This window comes from Lottia gigantea, assembly GCF_000327385.1.
Source record: "Lottia gigantea unplaced genomic scaffold LOTGIsca_19, whole genome shotgun sequence".
Taxonomy (NCBI): domain Eukaryota; kingdom Metazoa; phylum Mollusca; class Gastropoda; family Lottiidae; genus Lottia; species Lottia gigantea.
The window spans coordinates 423,480-441,026 of record NW_008708358.1 but is presented as its reverse complement, the minus strand read 5'-3'; the positions used below and the strand labels follow the sequence as shown (position 1 = coordinate 441,026).

At 32.0% G+C, this 17,547-nt stretch overlaps 3 protein-coding genes across 3 annotated transcripts; 2 read left to right on the top strand and 1 right to left on the bottom strand.

Moving 5' to 3' along the window:
* Positions 1-309: 309 nt before the first annotated feature.
* On the top strand, positions 310-5,574 carry LOTGIDRAFT_159001 (hypothetical protein; the record flags this gene model as incomplete). Its single annotated transcript, XM_009052672.1, has 13 exons — positions 310-324; positions 884-1,007; positions 1,194-1,268; positions 1,579-1,681; positions 1,832-1,967; positions 2,486-2,613; positions 2,942-3,078; positions 3,295-3,398; positions 3,551-3,687; positions 4,077-4,179; positions 4,500-4,621; positions 5,113-5,230; positions 5,488-5,574. The coding sequence occupies 13 exons, from the start codon at positions 310-312 to the stop codon at positions 5,572-5,574; spliced, it is 1,389 nt and encodes a 462-aa protein (XP_009050920.1).
* A 2,089-nt stretch (positions 5,575-7,663) lies between these two features.
* Positions 7,664-8,836, bottom strand: LOTGIDRAFT_114597 (hypothetical protein; the record flags this gene model as incomplete). The annotated part of the gene is made up of 1 exon (XM_009052671.1): positions 7,664-8,836. The coding sequence occupies one exon, from the start codon at positions 8,834-8,836 to the stop codon at positions 7,664-7,666; it is 1,173 nt and encodes a 390-aa protein (XP_009050919.1).
* Positions 8,837-9,847: 1,011 nt separating this feature from the next.
* LOTGIDRAFT_114420 (hypothetical protein) lies at positions 9,848-15,920 on the top strand (the record flags this gene model as incomplete). The annotated part of the gene is made up of 13 exons (XM_009052670.1): positions 9,848-10,123; positions 10,507-10,651; positions 11,322-11,383; positions 11,696-11,839; positions 12,202-12,276; positions 12,481-12,742; positions 13,005-13,192; positions 13,368-13,483; positions 13,806-13,937; positions 14,064-14,141; positions 14,881-14,994; positions 15,340-15,458; positions 15,733-15,920. The coding sequence occupies 13 exons, from the start codon at positions 9,848-9,850 to the stop codon at positions 15,918-15,920; spliced, it is 1,899 nt and encodes a 632-aa protein (XP_009050918.1).
* Between the last annotated feature and the right edge of the window lie 1,627 nt (positions 15,921-17,547).

The window sequence follows — 17,547 nt, the reverse complement described above, 5'->3', positions numbered from 1 at the left end:
TTTTTTAGTATTTTTAATTATGCTGACAAGAGTGAGTCGAAATCATATATTAGGTCGACTTGTCTTGTCTTTTATGTCTGTGGGGTGACAACGGGCGATTTGGCGATCAAAATCACATGACCCGTGGGCGTTTGTTTATTTCCGGTTGGAAATGAAAGTAGAATTTGATTGTTTGACAGCTGATTAAAATCGATCATTATCAGCTAGTGGATGAACGAATAGGTGAAAATGTTGTCCACTCTGCTAACAATATCTATTGGTTTATGCAGCTTAAACAGTAATGCCGTGGCGAAACCGAATTTTGTTATTATGCTGATGGACGATGTAAGTAGAATCCAGTGAGGTGTTTTTAAATAAAAGGGGTAGGGGTCTATGTTACTCTGCTGTCTTTAGAATTTAGATACTCTACTATTTAGAAATTAAGCATGTCATTGGTAATTGGTCTTAATGCCATTTGAGAGTCTTATCACTCAATGTTTTCTATTCCATCTGAACATACTGATATAAAGATAGAAAGGAATTTCTGATGTTTAGAACCAATGTTAAGTTACATGATGCTATTACTTTTATCTTTTTACTAGATTTGTTAACTATCATCTTAAGGCTTATATAACTAGATAATGATAAAGTGATAAGACATTACCTTGAACTGATTTAACTGATTATCAAAATAACTCTTTTGACACAAACTTTTAACCTGTGTTGAGCTTTTGAAGAAGTTTTTAAAAAATTAGATAATAAAAAATCTTGAATTGAAATGACCGGCATCACTTGCTGCAAGGGCAAATCCTGGACTGCTATTTAAGCAAACAAATGAAGTGCTTATCTTGCTAAACAAATCCAACTCAAACAAAGCTGCTGATAATGATGAATTGTATTACAGATGGGATGGGGAGATTTAGGGGTTTATGGAAATCCAGAAAAAGAAACACCAAATTTAGATGCTATGGCTGCTGATGGAATGGTTTTACCAGATTTTTACTCTGCAAATCCTCTCTGTTCACCATGTTAGTAGTCTTTACAATTCACATCTATTTTACATCCCATCTTTTTGGTTGGTTTTGAATTAAATTTCTGATACAAAATGTAGGTTTTTAGCAAAGTAAATGACAAACAAATTAAAAGTATTAATGTCAAGGCTATCCACCCTAATGTTAAATAACATTTATTCTAATTTTGTATTTCTATTGAAGCCAGAGCAGCTCTATTATCAGGCAGATTACCAATAAGAAATGGTTTTTATACAGATAATGCTCATGCTAGAAATGGTGAGATTTTATATAGTTCTGAAAAGGAATGTTGATTTTCTCTTTTTTGCCAGTCATGTCTGATTGGAAATTGAAAATGGTTGATTGTCTCACTGGTTTAAATGGATTTTTTCCTCATGATGAACCAATTTTGCAGATATTTGATATATCCATGATGAATAAAAATTGGGCTCTGAAAATATGAAAGCAATAGCTTGTGGAATTATTGCTATTTAATTAATTTTCCAAATTAGATGATAGGTGAAGAAATCTGTTTTAAACACTTCTGATTTATGTGTGAAGAATTTATAACCTTATTTTGATGTTTCAGCATACACACCACAAAATATAGCAGGTGGAATTCCAGATTCTGAGATATTGTTTCCTGAACTTCTCCAGAAACAAGGCTATAGAAATAAAATTATTGGCAAATGGTAGGCTTGTGTTAAAACATTTTATTTATAGTCTTCAAATTACACCACATTATCATCAATTAATTCAAACAACAGTGGAGCACCTATTGTAGGGTTATGTTTTGTCTTGTCTCATGCTTCTAAATGATCTATTGATCTGTTGAATTCCAGGCATCTTGGACAGCAACCCCACTATCATCCTTTAAAACATGGTTTTAATGAATGGTTTGGTGCCCCTAATTGTCATTTTGGTCCATACAACAATATAAATACTCCCAATATACCTGTTTATAGAGATGCTGATATGGTGGGAAGGTATGCTCAATTATATTTTCTTATCTCGAAAGTCTTTGTTTGGTAAATATTTGATTTGATATGCTGCATCAGAATAGTTTAATCATCAAAAACTATCAAAGTTATTATCTGTTTTACTATCTTATAAATAACACTACTCAAATTAATGTTTGTCAGTGATATTTTCATCCTAAAGGCCATAGCAAAATACAAGATCTTGGTGGATTACAAATACATAATTCAAGTTTGGTTGTCATTTAAAAAATAAGACAAACCTCCATTACTCCTATTTAACTTCTTGTTCTTACAAATTTTATTTCTAGATACTATGAAGACTACATGATAACAAGAGATGGAGAATCTAATTTAACACAACTATATATTAAGGTCAGTAATGTCGTTTAGATATCTTTTGGTTAAAATTCTTCTTTTTAAAATCTACCTTCAACCACACAGAATGCTATTTTTTGGCTGTATTTTGATTATTGACAATATTGGATGATAAAATGTCTTATTGTGTTTGTTATACAGGAAGCAGTAACATTCCTGCAGAAACAAGCCTCAAGTCAGCAACCATTTTTACTGTATTGGGCTGTAGATGCTACCCATGGACCTCTGTATGCTTCTAGACAGTTTATGGATACCAGTAGAAGAGGAAGGTATGCTGTTCTAGATGTTTCTATATTCATCAAGCTCTAGAAGCTTTTTGTTTCATTTATATTCTTTGTGTCGTTTCATTAGTTCTAGTTCTGACATTGTTGTTCATTTGAATGTGTGAGAGACTGGTGGATAGAACTGATAATCTAGGAAAGATAAGTAACTGGTAGACAGGATCTTTGAGAACATTAGTTATTATCTTCCTGTTTCTTACAAGTACAAGTCAGTAAGCATTGTCAAATAAAAGATCTGTTTAAAATTTCTGTTCCATGACCATTGTATTCTAGGATTAAGGTATAAGAGGTTAAATACGTATCCAATATATTCTAGATATGGTGATGCTGTACGTGAATTAGACTATGGTGTTGGTATAATATTAAACCAGCTGAAATCTCTAGGTTTAGATAATAATACTCTGGTTATATTCTCATCCGACAATGGTGCTGCTACTTACGCCAAACAAAAGGGTTAGTGTCCTTTTAATTTTCAGATCATAAGAAGTATATTTCTGTTGGCTTTTATTTGTGATACTCAATAAAAGATGTCATGAACAATACTCAAATGAGCTGGCCAACCTTTCGAAAGCATGGCATCAGAAGTTCCAGAAACGTAAGCATGTCTAAGAGTAAAATAATAGCTTTAGATCGAAATTAGTTAAAATATATTTTAAATTCGAAATTTAGGAGGAAGTAATGGTCCATTTTTATGTGGTAAAGAAACAACATTTGAAGGTGGAATGAGAGAACCTACTATTGCTTGGTGGCCAGGAAAAATAAAAGCTGGACAAGTATGTAATAGTTATTATTTTATGTGTGGAATTAATAATCATTTAAATTCTGGTTAAATTATATCAATATCATTTATTGTAATTTTGCATTCAGCTTTGAGCTAGTTGAACAAAAATTACATCAAAATACGCTTCTTTTTATTCTCTGAAAGGTATCTCATCAGCTGGGTTCCCTAATGGATTTATATACAACTATAATTAGTCTAGCTGGTATAGAGAAACCTACAGATAGAATTATAGATGGTATAGATTTATCAGCCACATTATTTCAAAACAATATAGAGGATAGGTAGGCCAATAAATTTTAATGACCAATTCGATGCATGGCTGTGATAGCTATGTTTCAGATCTATCATGGTATATGACCAGAACAACAGTTCACTACATGCAAATACATGATTAAATGTAGCAATAATGTGAACATAGATCAGAACATTTATCCTGGATATGGAAAATGGTTTAGACATTTCTTAGATGATCACATTAATCCTAAATGAGAACCTAAAACTTTTTTCATCCAATCAGCATTGACTTAATTTTCAATAAAATGGCTCACTTAATTGTTAAGAATTTCACTATCACATGATATTTTGACTGAAAGCCAGTGCTTTGCTCCCTCTGTCCACTTTTTAACCACTAAAATTGTACCACTAATAATTTACCTATTGTACATTGTAGAGAAATATTTTATTACCGCGGTGATGAATTAATGGCAGTTAGAATGGGGATATATAAAGCTCATCTCTGGACCTGGAGTAATTCTATTCAAGAATTCCATGCAGTACGTTATAAAATTTTATTTTGAATTTTTAAAATTTCGATGATTTCTTTGTCAATATTGCCACGTCCAAAATGCCCAGTTATGATTTTACATTATAAGATATTTGTTGAAAACTTCTAAGCAGTAAGTCTTGTCACACATAATTCTTATTTTTCAGAAATTTTTTCCCAAGATGTTACTTTAATCTTAGCCATGCGTAATTAACTTTCTAATATTTCTAAACTTTTGCACCTTATTTTAACATGAGTCTATACTTTGTGACCTAGGCCAGTGCTTTTATGAGACTACGTTCTCATCACAACTTATAATGTATTTTCCAGGGAACTGATTTCTGTCCAGGACAAATAATAGAGGGAGTAACAACTCATGATCAGACTAACTATACAGCCCAGCCATTGTTATTTAATCTTGGTACAGATCCTGGAGAAAAATATAAGATAAAGTAAATTAAAGTATTAATTATTACTTCTAAGTCTGGTAGTTCAGAGCATAAATTTCATATTTGAGTACTGGATCCACAAACAACACCATCTTCACCATGAACCTGGGCTACTAGTAGTCCATGAGGTTCTTAACTTCCAAGAGTACATGAGAAGTCTCTTGAGGGAAGGATGTAGCTTGGTTGTGTTATAGAGTTGGAATCATGAACACACTACATGATTACATTGGTAATGAATAGGACCATTGGTGCCATAAAATAGTCATCTTTCCTCATTTCTCTAGTCAACCGAGCTTTTATTGCTTATAGATAATCTGGGAAAGGTCAGTGAAATGAAGTCTGGCCAAGGAAGAGCTGGTAAACAAGGGCTTCCGCAATCCAAAAAAAAAACCACCACAGAGTATTGAGAATATGTGAAGAGCAACAAGGCATGTAAGGAATTAGGTGAAGTTGTATGCCAATCAGATTATACTGTTAATATTTTGGTATTTCAGGCCTGAATCAGCAGAATATAAACAAGTCATGCCAAATATAATTGCAGCTGTTAATAAACATAAGTCAGAATTAGTGAAAGGAGATCCACAATTAAATTATTGTGACAGTCATCTAATGGTAAGATGGTTATGTAATGTGCACTCATTGAAATAAGAAATTTAATAAATTTAGCAGTCACCCAATCAATACCTCACCAATAATAACTATACATTATTACAATGCAAAATCTAAGAAATATAGCTTCCATTTCTTTCACACAAGCAAAAGACAATTATATGTCAGAACATAGGCATTGACAATTTAGAAATAAATCATGCTTCTTTGTGCATGAATTGATGAATAGTCTTCAGTTAATTGTTACTATTTCCTTTCAGAACTGGGCTCCACCTGGATGTGAAAAGTTAGGAAGATGTTTAAAAGCAGTTCCATCCGATAGAAATTTATGTACATGGCCTCACTGATGTGATGATGTAATATTACAGATTGCCATACAGTTTTATTTTTGTTACTTTTTTACTGATTTTAACTTTTGTTTTGTTCCATGACTTTTCATTGTGAAGAGTTGACCTCTTTATTGATACATTGTACATTCCCTTTCTTCCAAAGTTTTGTATAAAATGTAGAACATCTGTAATTAGTGTGTTTTGAATATTGATATAAGTAGATTGTTTCTAATATTAGTTATGACATGGTGCACTAAAAATGCTCTTATCATAGCAGAAAACATTCACTGTCTTTGTATTGGTCAGACATTTCATTGTTTCTTGCTGTTATGGATGCAATATTGATATGTTATTAATATACACGAATGATGTCTATGCTTATGGGGTTAATGAAATAAAAGTTATATATTTTCTATTAAAATGTGTTACTGCTCTTCTCTCTAAATAGATCTATATTCTGAAGACATAATTTTCTGTCTTAAGAATAGTCCAAGATTGGAAAATATTGCTTTACTGAATCCCATCAGATCCCCCTTCCTCTTTCTATATATTCTATTTTTTAATTCAAAGTACAAGATTATATGTCATTTGAGAATATGATCAAGAGAGTTCTTATCAAGATGAAATAAATGTTACTGTCTAAAATGTGCAATCAAGGTTTGACAAGCCCTATTTAAGGTAAAAAACTGTTCACTTTGCATGCAAATATACAGTAACTGAAACATGTGACCACCTGTGGGATAAAATGGTTAAAACATTTGAGTTGATTCATCTAAATTTCATTCTTACTCAGTCAATTCCTACACAACAAAGAAAGAAAGAATCAGACCACTTTGTTTAACATTGATATGTTAAGTCATTATTTCTCAGTACAATAACAGACAGACTAAAACAATATCAGATTAAAAAATATCAAGTATAATAACAAAAACAATACATAATGTGATAATTAAAACAACAAATAGAACTTTACAGGCTTCACAAGAAAATGGCATAAATTTAAAAGCGAATGTCTATCGAAAATTGGAAAATAGAATAAAAGTATCTTCATGAAAAAATAGACAATGCATGATCAGGCAATTTAGTAACATTTTGCGTAGTTATTAGTTACTAAATTTCATTTTATGTTCTTTCATAATTTCAAGAAGCACAAAAAGGATACAGTCACATTGTTCATAATTCATTGTGACACAAATTGGTCATTTCTTAACCCTTCATGAGAATTGCAAGAAATTTTTTACAGGAAAATCTTAGGTACATTGAGACCAATATCTACTGTTGTTACATGTTTTAGCAGGAATTTTTAAGGAGTTTAAATAGATTAACTATATTTTACAGTACAATATGCAGTGATAAAGATATATAATATAGATATAGATAGAATATATAAACAATACTTCATGCAATAAAACCCTGAAACAAAACATCACAATAATAAATAGATGACATGTATGATAATATAAAATACCATGTTTCTAATTTTTAACTACAGGTTTAAAAATATGGGAATATGGCCAAAATGGGCCAAAATGTACCAAAATGCCAATTTCTAGCAAGATTGTTTGACTTAAGTGCATGAACTTAATCACATTGTTAAAATCATCATAACAGGATCTAAATTATGTAGGAATTAAAATTTTGCAATATTGTTTGCTCTTTTAACCATGTTGTACATGTACATTGGAATTGCAACAATTTTTAATATTATATTTTATATATATATTGAATATTTCTAAAATTAAGATGTTGAAGGTTAAAATTGAGCAGAATAAACAATAAATATATCATACAAGGTAAAATAATGTTTACTTTTGAAATAAAATTTTTCCTCAATTTGCACAAAACAATAGGTATTGTAATTTCAAGAAGACCTTTGTCAGATCTGTGAGGAATGAAATCATTGAAAATAATATTGACTTGAAAATTCTTTGAAAAACACATTGAATTTGATCGCAGTCTCATTCAGATCTGTAGACTATTTAGCACTAAAATGTAAAATATCATAGATTTTGTCAAATCAAGCAGTGAGATTCTGGTTGCAAATATCTAGTAAAAGATAACAAGAAATTTTGTGATATAAACACATTTGACTGTGACAGTCAATTAATCAATGAAGTGAGAAAGTACTCTTTCTCATTGCTGCAGTTAAAAATGGGTTTGGTTCTTCCTTCATCATGACAACTTTTTCCCATTCTTTACTTTTACTAGAAGTTCTGATGGCATCAATGACGGTTTGAGTGTAGAGAGAATCTTCAAATGTGGCTGCTGCAACAAGAGGCTCAGAACACCAACTCTGTCTGACTTCTTCTTTACCAAAAGCTACTCGTACAGCCTCAATACTTCGTATCATACCTTTAAGATACGGATTGGGTATTTCTCTTCTGACTTTCTGAGAGATTCCCAATCTTTCTTCTTCTGAATAATGCACAGGTTCGAATTGTAGAAGGTCTTCTTTGATTTTGTCGTGCGCTTGCCCATATAAATCAGCACCCCTTACCGTCAGACGTGCCTTGCTCCCTGATATAATAATTTCTTGCACAAAAGGTCCAGGCATGTGAGAGTTTAAAGTTACTGTGGCACATGCCCCCTTTTCCAGTTCCATTTGAAATGAACAATAATCATCACTGGTTATTTCACGTATTCCTTTGATTTTGTCAGTTTGTTTATGATATGTTTTTAGCATGCCATGGACGCGGATGGCTTTTTGAGATGTTAGATAAGTGATAATATCAATAATATTGCAACCAATTGTATTTAAAACCCCTCCTCCCATCAGTTCGTCACAAGTCCAATCAAAGTTTTCTTTTACAATGGACTGATAATGAACTCGCACTTCGCAAATATTGATGTCACCAACAAAACCATTTTGTATCAGATTTTTCATTTTGGTAACTGTGGGTAAAAATCGCAGACTGTGACACATGAGTGACATCAACCTTGGATAATAGCGAGCTGCATTCACCATGCGTAAAACTTCTACTTGTCCTGGACCAGATGGAGTTCCACAGAGTACATGTTTACCAATATTCAGAGCTTTCACAGCAATTTGTGATTGTAAATGTGGTGAACAGCTGATGATGACAAAATCAACATCTTTATAAAGTAGGACTTCATCAACTTTCTGTGTGGTAAAGGTAACACCAAGTTCTTTACCTAGCTCATCCGCCTGCTCCTTAGTTCTACCCCATAAAGCCACAACAAGAAAGCCATTGGACTTCAAAATTGGAACCAAACTTTTGATTATTGTAGTAGTTCCGAATACTCCAACTCTTGGCAGCATTCTTTTCATTTCGGTGTCAAAATTGGAAACATTTGACCAAACATATATTCTGAAGTAAGTTTGTGAAATTAATTGATCTTGACATTGACAATTTATTCATTTTAAACACTTATTTTGGTAAAACTTCATAAAATTGAATTACTTCCGGAAGTAATTTCATCAATGGTTGTCGTAATATAACAAATAATTGAGTCGTTCTAATGATCAATAAAACTTAAATCTAAAGGTAAAAAAGTGATATTGCTGCGTTTTGATTACATAGATAGGTTGAAAATATACAACCTGCTTGCTCCCATAACGAAGTACGACATCCATTGATCAATCTAAGGTCATGGTCATTTTATCCGGCGGCTTCTGAAAAAAGAAGAATGGCTTCAGAAAAGTAGGCCTATGCTAGATCCCTAACATGCTTGCTCAAGGCTTGATTTGCTACACATAGGACATTCTATCCTATAATCAAAGACACCATCATCCATGTCTCCTCACCTCACATTCTCAGGCTCAGTCATTGAACCATCCATGTAACACAATGTCGATGATACTCAAACTGAGTGATGGAATAGAATGGTGATGAGTTGTAAAGTCTGTGCTATCAGCATCTGCTGGAAGCGGATGTTAACTTGTCATTTAATAACCAAGAACGTGATAAGTTGTAATATACAGCATTGGCAGCCATTCAAATCAGTCCTATTCCTTGTTGAGCTTGGACCATGTTAGGTTTGATAAACCTGCACTTTAGAACATATTTCTCCCATATACATTTATAGACATTTGCTCTATTCCACATAGCTTTTAGTGATAGCTTTAGATTTTATCAATTGTAAAAACACAGTAGACTCAAGCTATAGGCTGAAAACAATAATTATATCCATAATAATTTTCATGGTCACTTATCAGTGCAGCTTAGTGCTTGTATGAGGTATGTTCAGGATACTACATTGGTTGATTTATTGACCAAATTCAATTAAATTAATTTTATGCATAGAGTATTCTTAATATTTCAGGTCAAAAATGAGTGAACAGAATGCTGAAGAGACTGGAGGAGACTACCAAGACACTCCCAGTCTCCCAGCAATAACTTCACAACAGAGTGAACTGATGAAACAAGCTTCTCAAGACTTTGAGAAGAAAAACTATGCAGCATGTGTGAGCAATATGTCAAAATTAGCATCTCAAAGATCAACTGATCCTAAAGTAGTCCATAACAAAGGTGTGGCTGAATTCTACAATAGTCAAATGAAAAATAAAGATGATTTTCAAAAAAGTTTGCAAAATGTCTGTCGCATGGTAAGTACTTTAACTACTACTCACTCATATCAGTACCATAGCAGGTACTTGTATAACTACATGTATATTAAAAAAAACCGCATTCAGGAAAGGTAGGTTAAGTCTGTCATTATAAGCAGAGAAATTTTATCTACAATGCATTTGTTTTTGTAGAATATTTTTACTGTGAAATTCTTCAGATAGTTATCTATGAACTATGTGCATATACACATATTGCCAAGCCCCATCTCCAGCTGTAAGAAAGAATGAATTGATCAGATACCAGCTTCTTATTTTATGTTGTATATGATATTTCTAACAATCATTAGGCAAAATTTGATATGATTTGAATTGATTTAAATAAAATTACATTTTTGTTCACTTCTTTTTTGTAGACAAGAAAGATGTCTAGTGATGTTAATGACACATTAGAAGATGTAGATCAAGCTGTTATATTCTATAACCAAGCTGTACTACTATACCACCTTAGACAATATAAAGCTGCTCTCAATATCATGGATAAGATAGCTCCAGTCTTAGAACATTTAGGTAATAATTTTTAAAAGTTGACAGACTGGTTGACCGTGTCTGCATGTTTTTTTTTTATTGGTTGTCAAGAATTTCCATATCACCATAGACTCATCTAACTTGAAACAAGTCATAGTGGATATATATCATATATAGATATTTCTCTCCTGATGACAAAAAATGCTACCTTCTTTCAAGAAGACTATTGGTTTTGTCTACATTTGCATTAAACATATGTTTCTGACCTCAGTTTTATGCTTAGAAGTTCCACTAGTTCAAATTTCTCTAATTTCTCTTTGGGAGCCGCGGTGGCTCAGTGAGTTAGACGCTTGCTCGCTAACCTGAAGGTCCAGGGTTCAATCCCGGCATAGGTCGAGATAATACCTTCCGATTTTTCAACCCGGTTTCCCCCTGTCAGTGATGCAGGTACGAGGGGCTGACATGGCAAAAGCGTCTAGTCGTTCGGATGGGACAATAAACCGAGGCCCCGTGTGCTACAGGCTGTGCACGTTAAAGATCCCTTGACAGTTGGAAGTCGAAAAAGAGCAGGCTAATGCCGCTGTCCTGGCAAAATTTCCCTCATTGCACCCTGCATGGTGTTGCCCGTCTTCATTAGCCCACATGGTGCAGAAAAGTAGGACGTAAAACTCCATTCATTTCCTTTCATTTCTAATTTCTCTTTATCCTACAGAAGAAAATTTATCAAAGAAGAGTATCCTATTGATGGTTGAGCTGTATCTGTCTACATATCAGGTTGGTAATTAAATTTTATTGAATTTCTTTTGAAATATGAAGTGGGACATCATTTGATAATAACATATCACAGAACTTTCTTGTATTTGTACATCATGTAATTTTGTTACCACTTGAGACTAAGCTTAAAGTCTTGAGATCCTAAAGTTTTCAGCCTGAAGGATTTAGTGTCCTAAATTTGAACTCTTAAATATGGTTTGATTTGAGCAGCTTGTGGGTTTCCAAATTTAGAAGGTCCCATAAAAGGCTCTTGCTCAATGCTTTATGCCATAAATGCAAAAGCTTTAATAATGTACAAATGTTAACTTGCAGCCAGAGAAAGCTATGAACAGAGTTTCATATTTTGAGAAAACATACTGTAATAAATCAAACCAAGCACAAGGAGGATCTGAGAAGGGAAATAACTCTGATAAACCAGACCCTAACCTAGATTCACTTAGAAATAAAATAAGTGTGGTAAGTTATATTAATATTAAAGCAGTTATCATAATGAAATGGCTCTCAAATATTATTTAGTTTTAATTCAATATGAATAGCTCATTTGCTGCTACCAAGGTATGCCTGGTTTCATTGAACACTTTGATTAAAACAAAAAAGAATGGGCCTGTGGCTCACTTTATTTCTAAATTAAATTATATCATTACTTCTCGTTACATGCAAATCAATTAATTCTCCACAAGCATTAGATTGGTGATAGTTGTAGTAATATTTCTTACCTTGAGGATTCAAACTCATGGTATCTAATTGCCTGACTCTCTGAGCTATTCCACTGCCACCACTTGTGTATATTATGCATGTTGTTATAATTTATATTTCAGTATAAAACTAGGTGCTTATTGATGTTAAAATCATTAAAAAACAGTAAAAAAGAACTGAAATCATTACCAGCAAGTGTAAGCATTTTGACAACATTTTCTAATTATATTCTTTATTGTTGTGTCTGTGTGACTTGTCCCTTGCTTTTTGTTAAAGCATTAACAACATCATTGTGATTCTTAAAAATTGTGTTGTTCTGAACTCTTTAACCATATAGTTGCAATGGATGCTCCTTAACCTCTTAACATTTTAATCATCTATTTTTTTTATTTATATTTCAGCATCAGCCTCTATCAGGTTTATATTTAAAATGTTATCAAGATTATTTAAGTGGTTATTATAAGAGAACTCTGAAAACATTAAGTTTGAGTCCACAAACATCAGCTGTCAATGATCGCGGTGACTGTATAAGCGTGATGTACAATAATAATCTGGCTTGTTTACATTTCCATCTTCGTAAACATCATCTTGGTGCCTTTCATCTACGTAAAGCTTTACAGGAAAATGAAAATGCCATTAAAGACCCTAAGATTTCTGATAAAGGTAACAGTTTTTATAAAGTTTGATATTTGTGAGAAGGAAAAGGCCATATTCAAAGCATAATCTTTTTAAAGCAGAGACTATCTCCATTGTTGTTGGAAAATATTTTCTTACTGAATTTAAAGTAATTCAAATGCAAAATTTGGTTTTGAAAAAAACTTGTTATTCTTCAATATTCAGTATGACATTTTTATGTCTGAAATGATTAAAATAAATTCCAACCAGGAATCTTTTGGAAACCTAAATTTATATTTTCGCGTTTCAGATCGTCCATTATACCTGATGGGTATGAGTCGACATTATGAGTTACTATATAATATGGGTATTCAGTTATTACACTGTGGTCAGTCACAACCAGCGTTTGATTGTTTATTACAAGCTGTACAAGTTTATCAAACTAACCCTAGATTATGGTTACGTTTAGCAGAATGTTGTATTCAATTTAACAGAGAGGTAGGTCATAATTGTTATTCTTTAAGACTGGAAAGAATATCATCTTGGAGATTCATGGAGATTTTTGAAAATTAAAAGCTATGTGTACAAAATCAGAGACATGTTCGTTCTCAGAAATATATTCATATTTTGGCTTCTTTCTGTACTAAAAGACTAGTTTGTGTTCTATCCTCAGAACAATGAAGACGATAGGAAACTTGAAAAGAGATTAGAGGTTATACAGAATTCTGTTGGAATGGGAATACATAGAAAACTTATACTAGGTCCTGGATTAAAACACAATATTACAAGGTTGGTTAAACTTTTTCATAACTATTTAATTTTGAATAGCTTCCATGGTAGGTATTTTTAGCAAGATAGGACATGTTCACATTATCCTACTGTTGAGTGGTATCATGTCTTCTAGAAGGATGATGAATGTATTTCTCAAGATGTTTCCAAATTACGTAGCATCTCATAAGTGACACTAACAAAAAATGATATGCAATCTTTTCACAGCACAATATTGAATCTGTTTGAATTTTTTGTAGGATTCAAGTTTTTTTGTGATTTTTTTTAATTAAAAACCTTATGAATTGATTAATGTCATTGCGTTGTATCCATTGCTTTCCAGTTCAGGAAATTCAGCCATCCCAGCACCAACAATTGAATTTGCATCGTTGTGTATTCGTAATGCATTGTTTTTATTACCGGATGATCCATTAGATAAAGATCCTCTACCAACTTCTGACCAATCTGATCCTAGGTAATTATTTCTTAATCTTTTATCTATGTAAATTCTGTTGCATCATTATACGTGTGATTTTTGAACATTTTATAAGGGTTTCATAAAACTTTTCGCTCTACAATGCCAGAATTATTCTTGTTTTAGCAAAGTTCAAGTTGATCAGATGATGGTACCAGCACCACCTGGTAATCCTATGAGACCTCTAGATGTCGCTTATTTAAGGTAAGCTGCGATATCTTCACTTGAAAGATCAGGGCGTCAATGCTGTCAATATCTTATAAACATACTTCATCGCAGAATTTTGAATTTGGTTTTATCCAAAAAAGGACAATTTAACTCTCATCTTCTTACACACCTCTATATATCACCACCTATACATCTCTCTATGTGGATGTATTTTAACTCCATTACATTTCCTTGTAACTTGTCTAGAATCTACAGGTTTTACCTAATTTTTGAATAGAGATATTTGTTTTTTAACAGATTTTCAAGAAACTTGGAAGCCACCCTTGTGCAAAAAGTGCTTTTGAGTATTGTTTTTTAATGATATTTTATTATAAGATAGATGAATTTAATTATAATTAATTAAGGATGTTATTAACTTTATAATATACACCAGACAGAATCTTAAAAAACTAATTTGTTGTGATAATAATTAATATTAATCACATCTTCTCACGTTCAGTCCACATAAATTTGAAAAAAAGAAATAAAAGTGCAGTTTTTTTCAAGTTTGCAAGATTTCTCTACCATGTTCCAAAACAATCAAAGATGCTACACTTGACAAGAACTGTCGTGAATTTTATATAGTAGAATAAAAAATACATTGCTATATCAAATGTAAAATGTGTATTTTGGAATGAAATTCTATAGTGGGGCAAAAATGTTGAACTTTTAAAGCACATCATGCTTTTCAAAATATATATTTTCTCTGTTTTTATTATCATTTTCTATTGTCTAGATGCAGTATACTGTGTTCAGCTGCCTATATTTCATTATGTTTAAATGATCATTTAATGGCTTTAAATCACGCTAAAAACTTGTTACGCCAAACCAAAATTTCAGGTGCTCAGAGGTGAGTTTAAAACTATACAAAGTAACATGATAACAGCATTAATCTTAATACTCTTCATGACAATGTAGATGTAACACCCAGAGTATTGTACTTGTACACAAAAATTCAAAATTCCATACAAGCCTCATCTTGTCTTTCGAAATAAGAATTTACCGTAAAAGGTCTTGCCATACTGGGGTTGTCATTATTAACATATACATATAAATATATAATATATATTGAAGTATAGATAGATCTGTTCTTAAAATATATCTGAATTAATTCACATTGTCCTGTTTTGAAGATATTTAGGAATTTGATATATGGCTATTATTTGTATAGTATGTAAATGTTATTATGTTCCAGATATTTAGGTAATTTATATATGGCTGAAGCTCTAGTTGTGTTAGATCGTATCTCTGATGCTGTGAACCATCTCCAACCTGATCTGATCAAATCTGACATTAATATTCTACCTCCAGAAGGTATGTTTACTCATTGACAAACATTTTGACTTTTGTAATCAAGAAACCATATAGCTTGCTTTGTATACGAACTAAACAATTCATAAGATGTGTATTTAGATAGTTTTGAAATTAAGTAAATAAGCAAGTTTCAACTTTTATCAATGACGGATGAAATATATGTTTCCCAATTTCTTTACAAGCAACTTTTTGTCTCAGATCTTAGATAAAGTGGAAACATTCTGCAAAATTAGATTGAGTTATTGTCTTAATATGCTTCTATTCAAATTTGCAGAAAAAGTTGAAAAGACTGATAAAGAGAAGGACAAAGAAGAACCAGCCGATGAAAAAGGGCCTTTATACCAATGGAATCCAAAAGAATTAAGTCAAGCTAAAGGAATAATGAACTATAATCTAGCTGCTGTTTATGCTATAAGAGGAGATTTTAATAAAGCACATAGTCATTTATCAGATGTAATTTGAATTACTTCTCTCTTTTGACAATTTTGGATAAAGATTGATATAGATATTAGGTTGAAATATCAAAACAGAACCTAAAAAAATGTTGTTACGCTTTGCGATCTTTGCGAAAACTTCTGTTTTAATATTTCTTTATAGCTCTACTATTGATGTATTGATCATTATTTTAACACTGGTATTTCTTTATCGCTCTACAATCTATGTATTGAACACTATTTTAACATTGAGTTCTGTTTTAATATTTTTATATCGCTCTACAATCTATGTATTGAACACTATTTAAACATTTAAAATATTTGATTATTGTAGATATTACGTTGATAATAGTAATGATCCTGAATGAGTTCATTGAATGAAATTCTTATATGGCTGTTGGTTCAACTAATTTAATGTAATGTTCACATGTGGAATTCATCATTTTTCTTCTCTTTTTAGAGTGTTGCATTAATAGGAACACCATTACCAGCCCAGATGTTCTTTTTAAAACTTTACCTTGATTTAATGGAAGGTATGTATATTATATTAATACCATTTGATACTTAAATACTGATACTTGTTTTAAATTCAAAGAATGGGAGCTAGTTCTAAAAATAGAGAGTCTAAAATGGGATTACAAAACTAGTAGGCGAACTAATAGATGTACACACTAATCTTGGAGAATTATTGTATGAAATGAAATGAGGTTCTACATCCTACTTTCTTTGCACTTGATGTTCTAATAAAGACAGGCAACGCAGTGCAGACAGCGACATCAGCTTGCTCTTTTCCAACTTCCAACCTGTCAAGGGATCTTTAATGTACGAAGCCGTAGCATGAAGCAAGCAGGGCTTATTGACCCATCCAAACAACTTTATCCATGTCAGCCCCTCCGACCTGCATCACTAATAGGGAGAATGTTAAGTTGTATACATAGCAGAATAATTACTAGATAATTTAATTAGTTATAGTGCGTAATCATTTTGAATTTTGACTATTTTTAGGTAGAAGAAAGATGGCTCAAACAGTTATTAAAGATCATTTTGGACATATGACACCTAACAGAGTAGATGCTAAAGCTATCAGTAAACCTGTTAGTGTATGGAATGAAAGTTAAATTAACTGACTCTTTCACATTAAAGTGCTTTTTCTGACATAATATTTACTGACTGTTCAACACGAAATAACTTAAAATAAAGTATGTGTACTCATCTATGTAAATCATGTTCATTGTTTGATACTTCAGTCATTGATCAAAATCATTTGTTAGTTTATTGTATTTTTTATTCAGAAAAATGAAAATAGAACCTGAGAAGTCAGTTGTCTATGTTCTGCAGCATGAAACTGAGCATTTCAGGTTTTGGTCACTGTGAATTTTTTTTTTGTGTAATATGTTTTATGTATGTATTATTATGTACAATGATGTCAACTGAAAATGAGTCGTGGTTTAATGTAATTGTGTATGGATAGAATCATACAGAATTGCTATGTCGTCTTTTCCATTTCATTCATTATGCTGTCAAGTCTGTTATATGGGCATGATTTGTACACAATATAAAAAAAAAGATTTTTTTAGAAAATCTCTTGGGAGGTGTTAATGTTGACACACTTGTTGTTTTTGAATAGTTGGGAATTATGACAATATTTTGAACTT